Here is a 15,451-nt window from a genome sequence, read left to right as displayed (position 1 = left end):
AGCAGAAGAAGAATAATAAACTAGTTTGATGTGCTACCTTTATATCAGTTACACAGTCAGACATGGCCCACACATTGCCCATCCCTGTAGCACCTCCAAATAATGGTACCATCCAATCAGGTCACAGTCTTTGAAGTTCTCCAGAAACATTACACATGGCTGCTGATGCAGACACTCTTCTGAAGGTGGCGCTCTTAGGTTTAGAATGGTTAAGAGTATCAGAGGTCATACATGATTGCAGTGGTCTTCATCTTCCTGCTGATGGCGTCTGGTATATAGCCAAAAGGTCTTTGTATCAAGTGGCCTGAGGACAGGTTCAAGTGCATTTTGCTTGGAGATAAGAGGTCAACTTGAAGAACAATGGTTTTTTTATCCAAACACCACAGGGGTTATGTACCTTTGAAGAGGCCAGACAAGATGTCCATCTGGCATGTAGGTGCTCTCTTTACTCTATCACTAGAACAAAAGGCATCACACCACAGGACACACAATGTCTTCCTGCCTCACAGGTTTTATGACTCCACAGCACATGGTCAATCTCTTTGATGTCGTCCTTTGATGAACTTTAGTGCTCTACAGGTTTTGTGGATCAAATTGTGAGTTCAGACATTCATATTACACGCACGATAGATATTGTCCATGTTGGGTTCTAACATACGCCCCTGTGTGTCTGAATGATACACAAACTTATGATCAGGGCATAATAAAATAGCGCTCTGCTCCAGGATCATCATCCATTTACTCCATCAGGGCACCATAAATGCGAGGTAACAGGGACAAGGCATAGAAATCGCTGGCCTCACAACATTCACTCTCATTCACACCTATCTGGATGCATTTTATACTTCAACAATTATACAATTTGTGACAGATGTACAGGAGCACAAATATAAATAAGATATAGAACAATAATAAAAAATATATATAGCAATATATCAAAATGTCTACATTTAAAATGTGCATCCAAAGAACACATCATAACTTCAACATCTATACATTTTAAAATAAAATTGGTGCTTTGAGGTAGTTTCAAGCACTCCAAATTTATAATATATTCAAGAAATAATGGTCATTATATTTACTAGTCATACGTTTAGATAATCCCCTACTCTTTTGAGTATATCTAATAAATTTGGATTATGAATAGTTCACAAATATCACATACAACTTGCATCGCTGCACACGGTACCAGTAGATAACCTGTCCAATGCCCTATTACAAGCATCTTCTTATTGTTTATTAGAATATATGGAGATCACACTGGCTGATAGAAATATTTGATACCCTATTGCAAAATATTAGCAAGTGTCTATGACACGCCCCCTGGGCCTGTGCTGCTGCTGCTGTGCAGGGGGAATACCCGGAGCCGGATCGCTGGGGGTTGTAGTTCTCCGTGGCGGTGACCCGGTCTGTGCCCAGGGCGGTCAAACCAGTGGCAGTCTTAATGTTGTAACAAATGTCCGACTACGCCACCCGTGGATTGCGGTCAGTGGGGACCGCCGCTGCGCTGCCGACCGCTGAGGCTGATGTTGGTTGCGCAGCCGAGTATGGGAGAACTCCCCACGGGAGGAGTATGGCCTCAGGGCAGCTAATGTGGATGATGGGAGGAGTGATGGTGTGAGCGTCCCAGTACTAATGGTGCTGGTGCGGCGAGGAACCACAGAGACGTGCAGTTGCAGTTTTCAATGCTTTACTCACAGTTCTTTATCAGGTCACTTGTGCACAGTTAGGACCGCCTGAGCCGTGCTGCGTTCACCAGGTGAGGGACTCGGTCAACTCTCAGGCAATTCCAGAGTGTGGTTCAGAGCTCCCCTCTCTTCCTTTCTACTGGCCGTCCCCACCAGTGACCCACCTTTGTCCAGCTTCCTCGGGCCTTCTGTTGGCGAAACCTCTCTCCGGTTTCCCTGACCCTATACGGTATGCCTTTCTGGTGGATGTAGTGAGGGGTCGCACCAAGATGTGGTCACAACCTCCGGTTTTGGCTGAGGATTAGTCGCCTCCACCAATTCGGGTTCCGGTACCCTGCTCTGCCAACCCTTCACCCTGTATCTCCTGGGCATATGGGGTTCCTTCTGCCTTCGTGTCTCTGGGCCTTTCTCTGTGTTCCTTGCTTCCTTTCTCCTCTGTTCCAGTTCCTTTCTTACTTTCCTTTCTGTTCCTTCTTCTCTCTCTCTCTCTCAGGCTCCAGCCTCCTGACAAGGCCTGCCTGCGGAGCAGAGCCCATGCAGGGGCTCTGCTTCCTGTCTTCTCCTCAGACTGTCTGTCTGAACTGACTTCTGGACTCCCTCTTGTCCTAAGATGGTGCCCACCTTTAATATCTCCTTCTGACACCCGAGCCCAGGTGACTAGCAACCAATGGGCTCCTACCTATGCCCAGAGACCCACCCCTATCTGCTCCTACACCACTGGGTTTTCCTCCCCCTCCCCACTCCAGCCAGGAACAGAAGCTGTCGTGCCTGCATTACTGTCTAATGGGAGCACCGTTGAGCTGTCCCTCGGAAATGGGGTGTGTGTGGTGCATGCAGCTTACCGAGCCCTAGTCCACACTCCATCCTTACCCGGGAGTGGAATATCACACCTCTGGTTCGAGGTGCAATACCCCTGTAGCAGCCGAGTCCTCGGGGTGCTACATCTATACTCTCCTATAATGGACACACTCTGTTGTAGGTCCTTTCATCTTGTATATTTTTCATTTAGATTATAATATATGGTCTTTTCACAAATTTTCAGATACAGGTCAATTCATGTCAAGAAATCCCAAGAAAATGTTCCATAAAGGTGGTTTATCAATCCAATTGCCATCAAATCATGGCTCATCCAGAATTCAAATTTGATAAATTAGAGTATTCTCCATCACAGATCCTGGAAACAAAGAACAAGAGCAGTATCAGATTCTTAGCAGTTGTAATCTACATATGGTTTCTTTAGAAGACAACATTTTAACTTGAGCATCTGACTTTATTTACAAGTAAGGCACTTGTAGTCAGCAAAAATAACTTGAAGAGGAGAAAGAAAAAAATAAATAAATAACAATTACAAAAAAAAAATAATAATAATAATTACAAAAAAAATAAAAACTTTAATCTCCCTAGCTATATATATTGCATGGTAATTCTTGCCCTTACGCCCCTTTGGTACTAAGACATTGTACCAAACAAAAACAAGGGGGAAAACAAAATACTGAACGTGAGGTAAAAATATATATATATATATATATATATATATATATATAAAAATTAATATTCCTGAACAGTGGGAATATGAAAAGCAAAATATTGTGACTCAATGCACTGCATAGGATGACAAAAAAATACAAAAACAAACAAACCAGACAAACATAAAACAATTAGGGGTAACTCAACTTTATCTGTCTTATGACGAATAAAGATTGGTAAAGTGGTCAAGCGGGTGCTGCAGATCTCACACAGAAACTACAGCTTTGTATTGGTTGACATTATCATATAAATGATCTATCCAATTCAGGTCCTGATTGAAGACTTTTACCTGTGAAACAAGATTAAGAACATACATAGAAAACAAACAAACAACCATTAGGCAAACACAATACCGATTAATCACAATGGGATGATTACTTGTTTAATTGTTTGCAAACAATTATTTAAACCCTTAACTTTGAGCTCATTGTCTAAACCACGTGGATTTTAATTACATATTGGCCATATCAATGTATACACAGAATTAATAGCTGTTGAGAGAAATAACCAGTTTCATCTATGGACACAGTACTGTATATGACCTGTTGATCAAACACATTGGTTAGTCTCCTTGCTCTGATAAATGGTCTCCAGTCTAAAAAGAAACACAGACATTATTAGAATACAAATTCAAACTAAACACAAAACACAATTTTATCCGGTCCATTATCTGTATGCTATTGATTCACATCTACTATGACAGTCAAAGTCTCTTCGTGTTTACCCCACCATATTGGCGCATTGCGCTGTGCTATTTAGCAGCAGGGGTAGGGCAATCTGTGACCAACTCCAAAATAGCCAGAATGGTAGAGTTGCCCATGGATCAATCACAGGGATATTTGCACCTTCCTTTTGTTGTCTATAATATGGCGTATCCTGCTCTCTTCCTGTGTTGTCCTTATCAGCATTTGGGCTCTGCATTGAATGTGCGTCTGGAGCAGGTGTAGCAGGGTCAGCTTCTATATTACCTATCTCCTCACATGTCTCTGTGTACTCTGTGTTATTAGAGGTAGATTCTTCCTCATCAGACTCAATACTATCAATCCCCTGGTGAAACAAATGGATATTTGGTTCTGGGTACATGTAAGATGTATTACAATACCGTTTAATATGTCCAGGCCTCCCACATCCATAACAATACCTAACATATCCTCTTCTCCTAGGTCTATGTACAGCATATATATTTGTGGATGTCTCATACTGCTCCTTAAACTCATTACACCAGTCCCTAAGTATATTCACAAAGTTTCCATAGGAGCTGCTATTCCTTAGAGCGACCCTTGTGGTGTAATCTACATTACAATGATTTGCCATTGAATACAGGAATTTAGCATCATCCTGAGACATATCCAGACAGTTATAAACTGTCCTATACAAGGCCAGATAGTCATTACAGAAGAGCAGAGGATCATCATATCTCCTGAATCTGGTCATTGCTAGAGCATTTTCACCCCTAGTGTCCCGTCCACCTATGATACGTTGCAATTCCTTCCTTCTTAACTCTGCACCTTTACAATTATCACTCATATGTGCAGATGATAGCTGAGCTGCAAGTGGTCCTGGAAGCCAAGCTTGGAACAGAGACCAAGCATTCTTATTGTTCAGACTATACTGTTGGACCACAGCCTCAAATCTATTAGACAGAAGGACTGGAGAAATATGTGAGTCAAACTTACCAAGCAGTTGACACAGATGAATCTTTTCAGAAATGGTGAGCAATGGGGCCCTACACCTGATATCCCTTGTATCCGCATTAGAAAGAGTACAGACATTCACTGTCTCAAGACTGCATTTCTTTGATGTAAGAGACTGTATATGTTGCTCTTTGTTATGCAGTTGACACTTAGCTTCACCCAGTTGTCTCTCCAGTGTTGCAATTAACTTCTCCATTTGACTATTTTTCAGTTCTAAAGAGAAAACCTGATTTGCAGGTGAAGTGACACTCAATCTGCACTCCTTCAATTGTTCTTCCAACTTCTCATTTCTCACAGCAAATTCATCCACATGTGAATGTAAACCGTCCATTTCACTAGTTGTACTATCAGAAATTTCAATAACAGAATCACTAATTTTGTCTATATCCTCCTTGATTTGTAACCTTTGCATCCACCAACTTGCTTCTTTCATTTCACTAAATTCCTTTATCTTAAGCAATACTGAAATCTCATTGCTTAACTTTTCCTTTTTCAATTTCTTACTGAGAATTTTATTATTTAACTTATTATTATAGATCTTACATTGTGATACCAAGTCCTTGTATTGGACTTCTAAATATTTATCTGCACTGACATGGTAAATAGCAGATGCATACTTCTTCACATACTTTTCCACAAATTCCATTTTCAGCAAACTGTAAACACTTACAAACAAAATTAAAACTGAAGCACTAGACCTTACACTAGGAACTTCCCAAAGGTCTAAATTTTTTACTACTTCCACACTTTCCACACACACAATTCCAATCTGATTCTGATATAAACTATTCTATCAAATACAAATGATATTTCACTTTTAACAAAACACAATACTTGATACACAGCAATACCAAAATCATTAGGATCAGCATACAAAAAAGTTTACAAGGAAATTCTTAACTCACCAGTATTTCCTTTTCATCCAAGATCTAGACTCCTTAGTTCTTTGATATCCACTCCTTTTCCAAATGTAGACTAAAGCAGATTCATTTATTGCAGATTCTCTGTGGAATTTAATCACAGTCCCATCTGGGGTGCCATTATGTAGAATCTGCTGAGTTTTGGGGTGCCAGTTAATATTAATTAACAAGATCTACTGGATCTTTAAAAGGGGATTTATTACAAATAGGATATTTACAATAACATACATAAGGGAAACCTAACTAAGGGACAAGGGAACAATGTAAGGGAAAGGGTAAAAGGAGAGGATGGTAGAAGATGGGAAGTGGGAAGAAGCAGAAGAAGAAGAATAAACTAGTTTGATGTGCTACTTTTATATCAGTTACACAGTCAGACATGGCCCACACATTGCCCATCCCTGTAGCACCTCCAAATAATGGTACCATCCAATCAGGTCACAGTCTTTGAAGTTCTCCAGAAACATTGCACATGGCTGCTGATGCAGACACTCTTCTGAAGGTGGCGCTCTTAGGTTTAGAATGGGTAAGAGTATCAGAGGTCATACATGATTGCAGTGGTCTTCATCTTCCTGCTGATGGAGTCTGGTATATAGCCAAAAAGGTCTTTGTATCAAGTGGCCTGAGGATAGGTTCAACTGCATTTTGCTTGGAGATAAGAGGTCAACTTGAAGAACAATGGTTTGTAATCCAAACACCACAGGGGTTATGTACCTTTGAAGAGGCCAGACAAGATGTCCATCTGGCATGTAGGTGCTCTCTTTACTCTATCACTAGAACAAAAGGCATCACACCACAGGACACACAATGTCTTCCTGCCTCACAGGTTTTATGACTCCACAGCACATGGTCAATCTCTTTGATGTCGTCCTTTGATGAACTTTAGTGCTATACAGGGTTTGTGGATCAAATTGTGAGTTCAGTCATTCATATTACACGTACGAGAGATAATGTCCATGTTGGGTTCCAACATATTGTTCCATATAGTATAATAGGCCTCATATAATGCTCCATATAGAATAATAGGCCCCACATAATACTCCAAATAGATTAAAAAACAAACATATATTGCTCCATACAGCATAATGGGCCCAATATAATGTTCCATACAGAAAATGGAACCCATATAATGCTCCATACCGAATAATGGGCACCATATAATGCCCCGTAAATTACAATGGACCTCATATATTGCTCCATACACAATAATGGACTTCATATAATGCTTCATAAAGAATAATAGGCCCAATATAAAGCTCCATACAGAATAATGGGCCACATGTAATGCTCCATACAGAATAATGGACCCCATATATTGCTCTATACAGAATAATGGGCACCATATAATGCTCCAAACAGAATAATGGAAACATATAATGCTTCATACAGAATAATGGGCCCAATATAAAGCTCCATACAGAATAATGGAACCCATATAATGCTCCAAATAGAACAATTGGACTCATATAATGCTCCATACAGAATAATGGGACTCGTATAATGCTTCATTTAGAATAATGGGCCCCGTATAATGCTCCAAACAGAATAAAGAACTCCAAATATTGTTCCATATAGAATAATGGGCCTCATATAATACTCCATATAGAATAATAGGCCCCAGATAATACTCCTAATAGAATAAAAATAAACATATATTGCTCTATACATCATAATGGGCCCAATATAATGTTCCATACAGAAAAATGGAACCCATATAATGCTCCATACCGAATAATAGGCACCATATAATGCGCCATACAATAAAATTGACCCCATATAATGCTCCATACAGAATAATAGGCCCAATATAAAGCTCCATACAGAATAATGGAACCCATATAATGCTCCAAACAGAATAATTGGACCCATATTAAGCTCCATACAAAATAATGGGCTTCGTATAATGCTTCATATAGAATAATGGGCCCCGTATAATGCTCCATACAGAATAAAGAACTCCATATATTGTTCCATATAGAATAATGGGCCTTATACGAGGGTCAGTCAATAAGTAATGCCTCCTATTTGTTTCTCTCCTTTTAATTGGCCAGAAATTCAAATGCAATTACATAGGTTGAAAACCACAACATTATTGATTAATTTGTCTCTTTTCAATATAATCTCCATTCATTTCCACAGTCTTGGTCCACCGTTTAACAAGGGCATGTATTCCAGCATAGTAAAAAGCATTCTTGGGACCCACCGTGCACAAACTTTTCTGTATCCCAGTTGTCCAATAATTTTCATCGCACTGCCTTTACTGAGGCAGATAATAATATAAAGCTCCATACAGAATAATGGAACCCATATAATGCTGCAGACAGAAAAATTGGACCCATATAATGCTCCATATAGAATAATGGGCCGCGTATAATGCTCTATACAGAATAAAGAATTCCATATATTGTTCCATATAGAATAATGGGCCTCATATAATGCTCCATATAGAATAATAGGTCACGTATAATACCCCAAAAAGAATAAAAAAAACATATATTGCTCCATACAGCATAATGTGCCTAATATAATGTTCCATACAGAAAAATGGAACCCATATAATGCTCCATACCGAATAATGGGTACCTTATAATGCCCCGTAAAGTACAATGGACCCCATATATTGTTCCATGCAGAATAATGGACCTCATATAATGATTCATACAGAATAATAGGCCCCACATAATGCTCCATACAGAATAAAGAACCCCATGTATTGTCCCATACAGAATAATGGGCCTCAAATAATGCTCCATATAGAATAATGGGCACAATATAATGCTCCAAAAAGAATAATGGACACATATAATGCTTCTTACAAAATAATGGACCCAATATAAAGCTCCATACAGAATAATGGACCCTATATATTGCTCCATACATAACATTGGACCCCATATATTGCTCCATACATAATAATGAACCTCATATAATGCAACATACAGAATAATGGACCCCATATAATGCTCTAGACAGAATAAAGAACCCCATATATTGCGCTTTACAGAATAATGGGCCTCATATAATGCTCTATAAAAAATAATGGGCACAATATAATGCTCCAAAAAGAATAATAGACCCATATAATGCTTCTTAGAGAACAATGGATTCAATATAAAGCTCAAAACAGAATAATGGACCCCATATATTGCTCTATGCAGATTAATGGGCCCAATATAATGCTCCAAACAAAATAATGGAAACATAAAATGCTTCATACAGAATAATGGGCCCAATATGAAGCTCCTTACACAATAATGGAACCCATATAATGCTCCAAATAGAATAATTGGACCCATATAATGCTCGATACAGAATAATGGGCCTCGTATAATGCTTCATATAGAATAATGGGCCCCGTATAATACTCCAAACAGAATTAAAAAAAACATATATTGCCCCATACAGCATAATAGGCCCAATATAATGTTCCATACAGAAAAATGGAACCCATAAAATGCTCCATACCGAATAATGGGTACCATATAATGCCCCGTAAAGTCTAATGGACCCCATATATTGCTCCATACAAAATAATGGACCTTATATCATGCTTCATACAGAATAATGGACCCCATATGATGCTCCATACAGAATAAAGAACCCCATGTATTGCCCCATACAGAATAATGGGCCTCAAATAATGCTCCATTTAGAATAATGGGCACAATATAATGCTCCAAAAAGAATAATGGACAAATATAATGCCTCTTACAAAATAATGGACCCAATATAAAGCTCCATACAGAATAATGGACCCTATATATTGCTCTAGACAGAATAATTGGACCCATATAATGCTCGATACAGAATAATGGGCCTCGTATAATGCTTCATAAAGAATAATGGGCCCCGTATAATGCTCCATACAGAATGACGAACGCCATAAATTGTTCCATATAGAATAATGGGCCTCATATAATGCTCCATATATTATAATAGGCCCCGTATAATACTCCAAACAAAATTAAAAAAATCATATATTGCCCCATACAGCATAACAGGCCCAATATAATGTTCCATACAGAAATATGTAACCCATATAATACTCCATACCGAATAATGGGCACCATATAATGCCCCGTAAAGTCTAATGGACCCCGTATATTGCTCCATACAGAATAATGGACCTTATATCATGCTTCATACAGAATAAAGGACCCCATATAATGCTCCATACAGAAAAAAGAACCCCATATATTGCCCCATACAGAATAATGGGCCTCATATAATGCTCCATATAGAATAATGGACCCATATAATGCTTCTTACAGAAAAATGGACCCAATAAAAAGATCCATACAGAATAATGGACCCCATATATTGCTCTTTACAGTATAATTGGCCCCATATAATGCTCCATACAGAATAATGGAAACATATAATGCTTCATACAGAATAATGGGCCCAATATAAAGCTCCATACAGTATAATGGAACTCATATAATGATCCAAACAGAATAATTGGACCCATATAATGCTCCATACAGAATAATGGGCATTGTATGATGCTTCATATAGAATAATGGGCCCCGTATAATGCTCCATGCAGAATAAAGAACGCCATATATTGTTCCCTATAGAATAATGCGCCTCATATAATGCTCCATATATTAAAATAGTCACCGTATAATACTCCAAACAGAAAAAAAAAAACACATATTGCTCTATACAGCATAACGGGCCCAATATAATGTTCCATACAGAAAAATAGAACCCACATAATGCTCCATACCGAATCATGGGCATCATATAATGCCCCGTTAAGTACAATGGACTCCATATATTGCTCCATACAGAATAATGGTCCTTATATAATGATTCATACAGAATAATGGATCCCATATAATGCTCCATACAGAATAAAGTACCCCAAGTATTGCCCCGGACAGAATAATGGGCCTCATATAATGCTCCATATAGAATAATGGGCACAATATAATGCTCCAAAAAGAATAATGGACCCATATAATGCTTCTTACAGAATAATGGACCCAATATAAAGCTCCATACAGAATAATGGACCCCATATATTGCTCCATACAGTATAATGGGCCCCATATAATGCTCTATACAGAATAATGGAAACATGTAATGCTTCATACAGAATAATGGGCCCAATATAAAGCTCTATAAAGAATAAAGAACTCCATATAATGCCCCGTAAAGTACAATGGACCCCATATATTGCTCCATACACAATAATGGACCTTATTTAATGCTTCATACAGAATAATGGACCCTATATAATGCTCTATACAGAAAAAAGAACCCCACGTATTGCCCCGGACAGAATAAAGGGACTCATATAATGCTCCAAATATAATAATGAGCACAATATAATGCTCCAAAAAGAATAATGAACCCATGTAATGCTTCTTACAGAATAATGGACCGAATATAAAGCTCCATACAGAATAATGGACCCCATATATTGCGCTATATAGTATAATGGGCCCCATATAATGCTCCATACAGAATAATGGAAATATTTAATGCTTCATTCAGAATAATGGGCCCAATATAAAGCTCCATACAGAATAAAGAACTCAATATAATGCCCCGTAAAGTACAATGGACCCCATATATTGCACCGTACAGTATAAAGGACCTCATATAATGCTTTATACAGAATAATAGGCCCCAGATAATACTCCATTCAGAATAAAGAACTCCATATATTGCCCCATACAGAATAATGGGCCTCAAGTAATACTTCATATAGAATATTGGACCAATATAATGCCTCTTACAAAATAATGGACCCAATATAAAGCTCCACACAGAATAATGGACCCCATATATTGCTCTATACGGAATAACGGACCCCATATATTGCTCCATACAGAATATTGGACCCCATATATTGCCCCATACATAATAATGAACCTCAAATAATGCAACAAACAGAATAATGGACCCCATATAATGCTTCTTAGAGAATAATGGACCCAATATAAAGCTCCATACAGAATAATGGACCCCATATATTGCTCTATGCAGAATAATAGGCCCCATATAATGCCCCAAACAAAATAATGGAAACATATAATGCTTCATACAGAATAATGGGCCCAATATGAAGCTCCAAATAGAATAATGGAACCCATATAATGCTCCAAATAGAATAACTGGACCCATATATTGCTACATACAGAATAATGGGCCTCGTATAATGCTTCATATAGAATAATGGGCCCCATATAATGCTCCATACAGAATAAAGAACGCCATATATTGTTCCATATAGAATAATGGGCCTCATATAATGCTCCATATATTATAATAGGCCCCGTATAATACTACAAACAGAATAAAAAAAACATATATTTTTCCATACAGCATAACGGGCCCAATATAATGTTCCATACAGAAAAATGGATGCCATATAATGCTCCATACCAAATAATGGGCAACATATAACCTGTAAAGTCTAATGGACCCAATATATTGCTCTGTATAGAATAATGGACCTTAAATAAAGCTTCATACAGAATAATGGACCCCATATAATGCTCCAAAAAGAATAATGGACCCATATAATGCTACTTACAGAAAAATGAACCCAATATAAAGCTCCATACAGAATAATGGAGCCCATATATTGCTCTTTACAGTATAATTGGCTCCATATAATGCTCCATACAGAATAATGGAAGCATATAATGCTTCATAGAGAATAATGGACCCAATGTAAAGCTCCATACAGAAAAATGGAACCCATATAATGCTCCATACAGAATAAAGAACCCCATATATTGCCCCATACAGAATAATGGGCCTCATATAATGCTCCATATAGAATAATTGGCACAATATAATGCTCCAAAAAGAATAATGGACCCATATAATGCTTCTTACAGAAAAATGGAGCCAATATAAAGCTCCATAGAGCATAATGGACCCCATATATTGCTCTTTACAGTATAATTGGCCCAATATAATGCTCCATACAGAATAAAGGAATCATATAATGCTTCATACAGAATAATGGGCCCCATATAAAACTCCATGCAGAATAATGGAACCCATATAATGCTCCAAACAGAATAATTGGACCCATATAATGCTCCATACAGAATAATGGGCCTTGTATAATGCTTCAAAAAGAATAATGGGCCCCGTATAATGCTCCATATATAATAAAGAATGCCATATATTGTTCCCTATAGATTAATGGGCCTCATATAATGCTCCATATATTATAATAGGCCCCATATAATACTCCAAACAGAATAAAAAAAAACATATATTGCTCCATACAGCATAAAGGGCCCAATATAATGTTCCATACAGAAAAATGGAACCCATATAATGCTCCATACCGAATAATGGACACCATGTATAATGCCCCGTTAAATACAATGGACCCCATATAATGCTCCATACAGAATAAAGAACCCCATATATTGCCCATACAGAATCATGGGCCTCATATAATGCTACATATTGAATAATGGGCACAATATAATGCTCCAAATAGAATAATGGACCCATATAATGCTTCTTACAGAATAATGGACCCAATATATAGCTCCATACAGAATAATGGACCCCATATATTGCTCTTTATAGTATAATGGGCCCCATATAATGCTCCATAAAGAATAATGGAAACATATAATGCTTCATACAGATTAATGGGCCCAATATAAAGCTCCATACAGAATAATGAAACACATATAATGCTCCAAACAGAATAATTGGACCCTTATAATGCTACATTTAGAAAAATGGGCCTCGTATAATGCTTCATATAGAATAATGGGCCCGGTATAATGCTCCATACAGAATAAAGAACTCCATATATTGTTCCATATGGAATAATGGGCCTCAAATAATGCTCCATATAGAATAATGGGCACAATATAATGTCCAAAAAGAATAATGAACCCATATAATGCTTCTTACAGAATAATGGACCCAATATAAAGCTCCATACAGAAAAATGGACCCCATATATTGCTCTATACAGAATAATGGACCCCATTAATTGCTCCATACAGATTAATGGGCCTCCTATAATCCTCCATACAGAATAAGCTGGCCCCTATAATACTCCGAACAGAATAAAGAACCCCACATTTTGCTTCATACTGAATAATGGGCCCAATATAATGTTCCCTACAGAATAATGGTACCCATATAATGCTCCATACCGAATAATGGGCCCCATATAATGCCCCGTAAAGTACAATGTACCTCATATATTGCTCCATAAAGAATAATGGACTTCATATAATGCTTCATACAGAACAAAAGGCCCAATATAATGCTCCATACAGAACAATGGGCCCCATATAAGGCTCCATACATGATAATGGACCCCATATATTGTTCTATAAAGAAAAATGGACCCCATATATTGCTCCATACAGAATAATGGGCCTCCTATCTTCCTCCATACAGAATAATGTGCCCCTTACAATACTCCAAACAGAATAAAGTACCCCATATATTACTCCATACAGCATAATGGGCCCAATATAAAGTTCCCTACAGAATAATGGAACTCATATAATGCTCCAAACCGAAAAATGGGCCCCATATAATGCCCCGTAAAGTACAATGGACCTCATATATTGCGCCATATAGAATAATGGATCTCATATAATGCTTCATACAGAATAATAGGCACAATATAATGCTCCATACAGAATAATGGGCCTCGTATAATGCTTCATATGGAATAACGGGCCCTGTATAATGTTCCATACAGAATAAAGAACTCCATATATTGTTTCATATAGAATAATGGCCCTCATATAATGCTCCATATAGAATAATAGGCCCCTATAAAACTCCAAACAGAATAAAAAAAAACATATAGTGCTCCAAACAGAATAATGGGTCCAATATAATGCTCCCTAGAGAATAATGGAACCCATATAATGCTCCATACCGAATAATGGGCCCCATATAATGCCCCGTAAAGTACAATGGACCTCATTTATTGCTACATACAGAATAATGGACCTCATATAATGCTTCATACAGAATAATAGGCCCAATATAAAGCTCCATACAGAATAATGGGACCCATATAATACTCCAAATAGAATAATCGAAACATATAATGCTTCATACATAATAATGGACCCAATATAAAGCTCCATACAGTATAATGGACCCCATATATTGCTCTATACAGAATAATGGACCCCATATGCTGCTCCATACCTTATAATGGGCCTCCTATAATCCTCCATACAGAATAAAGTGCCCCTATAATACTCCAAACAGAATAAAGAACCCTATATATTGCTCCATACAGAATAATGGGCCCAATATAATGTTCACTACAGAATAATGAAACCCATATAATGCTTCAAACAGAATAATAGGACCCATATAATGCTCCCTACAGAATAATGGGCCTCATATAATGCTTCATATAGAATAATGGGTCCAGTATAATGCTCCATACAGAATTAAGAACTCCATATATTGTTCAATATATAATAATAGGCCTCATATAAAGGTCCATATCGAATATTAGGCCCCGTATAATACTCCAAACAGAATAAAAAAAACATATATTGCTCCATAAAGCATAATGGGCCAAATATAATGTTCCATACAGAAAAATGGAACCCATATAATGCTCCATACCGAATAATGGGAACCA

The 15,451-nt window shown here is 37.6% G+C and overlaps 1 protein-coding gene across 1 annotated transcript; it reads right to left on the bottom strand.

Moving 5' to 3' along the window:
* Positions 1–2,813: 2,813 nt before the first annotated feature.
* Positions 2,814–6,293, bottom strand: LOC141258648 (posterior protein-like). The gene is made up of 8 exons (XM_073673601.1): positions 6,237–6,293; positions 5,815–5,960; positions 5,670–5,723; positions 4,004–5,565; positions 3,694–3,810; positions 3,594–3,646; positions 3,425–3,504; positions 2,814–2,862 (listed from the first exon to the last, which is right to left on the bottom strand). The coding sequence occupies exons 1-8, from the start codon at positions 6,291–6,293 to the stop codon at positions 2,814–2,816; spliced, it is 2,118 nt and encodes a 705-aa protein (XP_073529702.1).
* Between the last annotated feature and the right edge of the window lie 9,158 nt (positions 6,294–15,451).

The sequence above is a fragment of the Phyllobates terribilis genome, unplaced genomic scaffold, assembly GCF_046119375.1.
Source record: "Phyllobates terribilis strain yellow unplaced genomic scaffold, ASM4611937v1 Scaffold_3__8_contigs__length_932513732, whole genome shotgun sequence".
NCBI classification, from domain to species: domain Eukaryota; kingdom Metazoa; phylum Chordata; class Amphibia; order Anura; family Dendrobatidae; genus Phyllobates; species Phyllobates terribilis.
Note: the sequence above shows the minus strand (reverse complement) of the source record. Positions and strands in the feature narration are given on the sequence as shown.

What these genes read in the sequence shown, in the direction of transcription:
- LOC141258648 (XM_073673601.1), bottom strand. Translation starts at nt 6,293, where the DNA reads ATGTTTCTGGAGAACTTCAAAGACTGTGACCTGATTGGATGGTACCAT. An exon ending in ATCAGAATCAGATTGGAATT is followed by an intron (nt 5,566 to 5,669) that starts GTGTGTGTGGAA and finishes AAGTGTTTACAG; the next exon opens with TTTGCTGAAAATGGAATTTG. An exon ending in TACAAAGCTGTAGTTTCTGT is followed by an intron (nt 2,863 to 3,424) that starts GTGAGATCTGCA and finishes CTTTGTTTCCAG; the next exon opens with GATCTGTGATGGAGAATACT.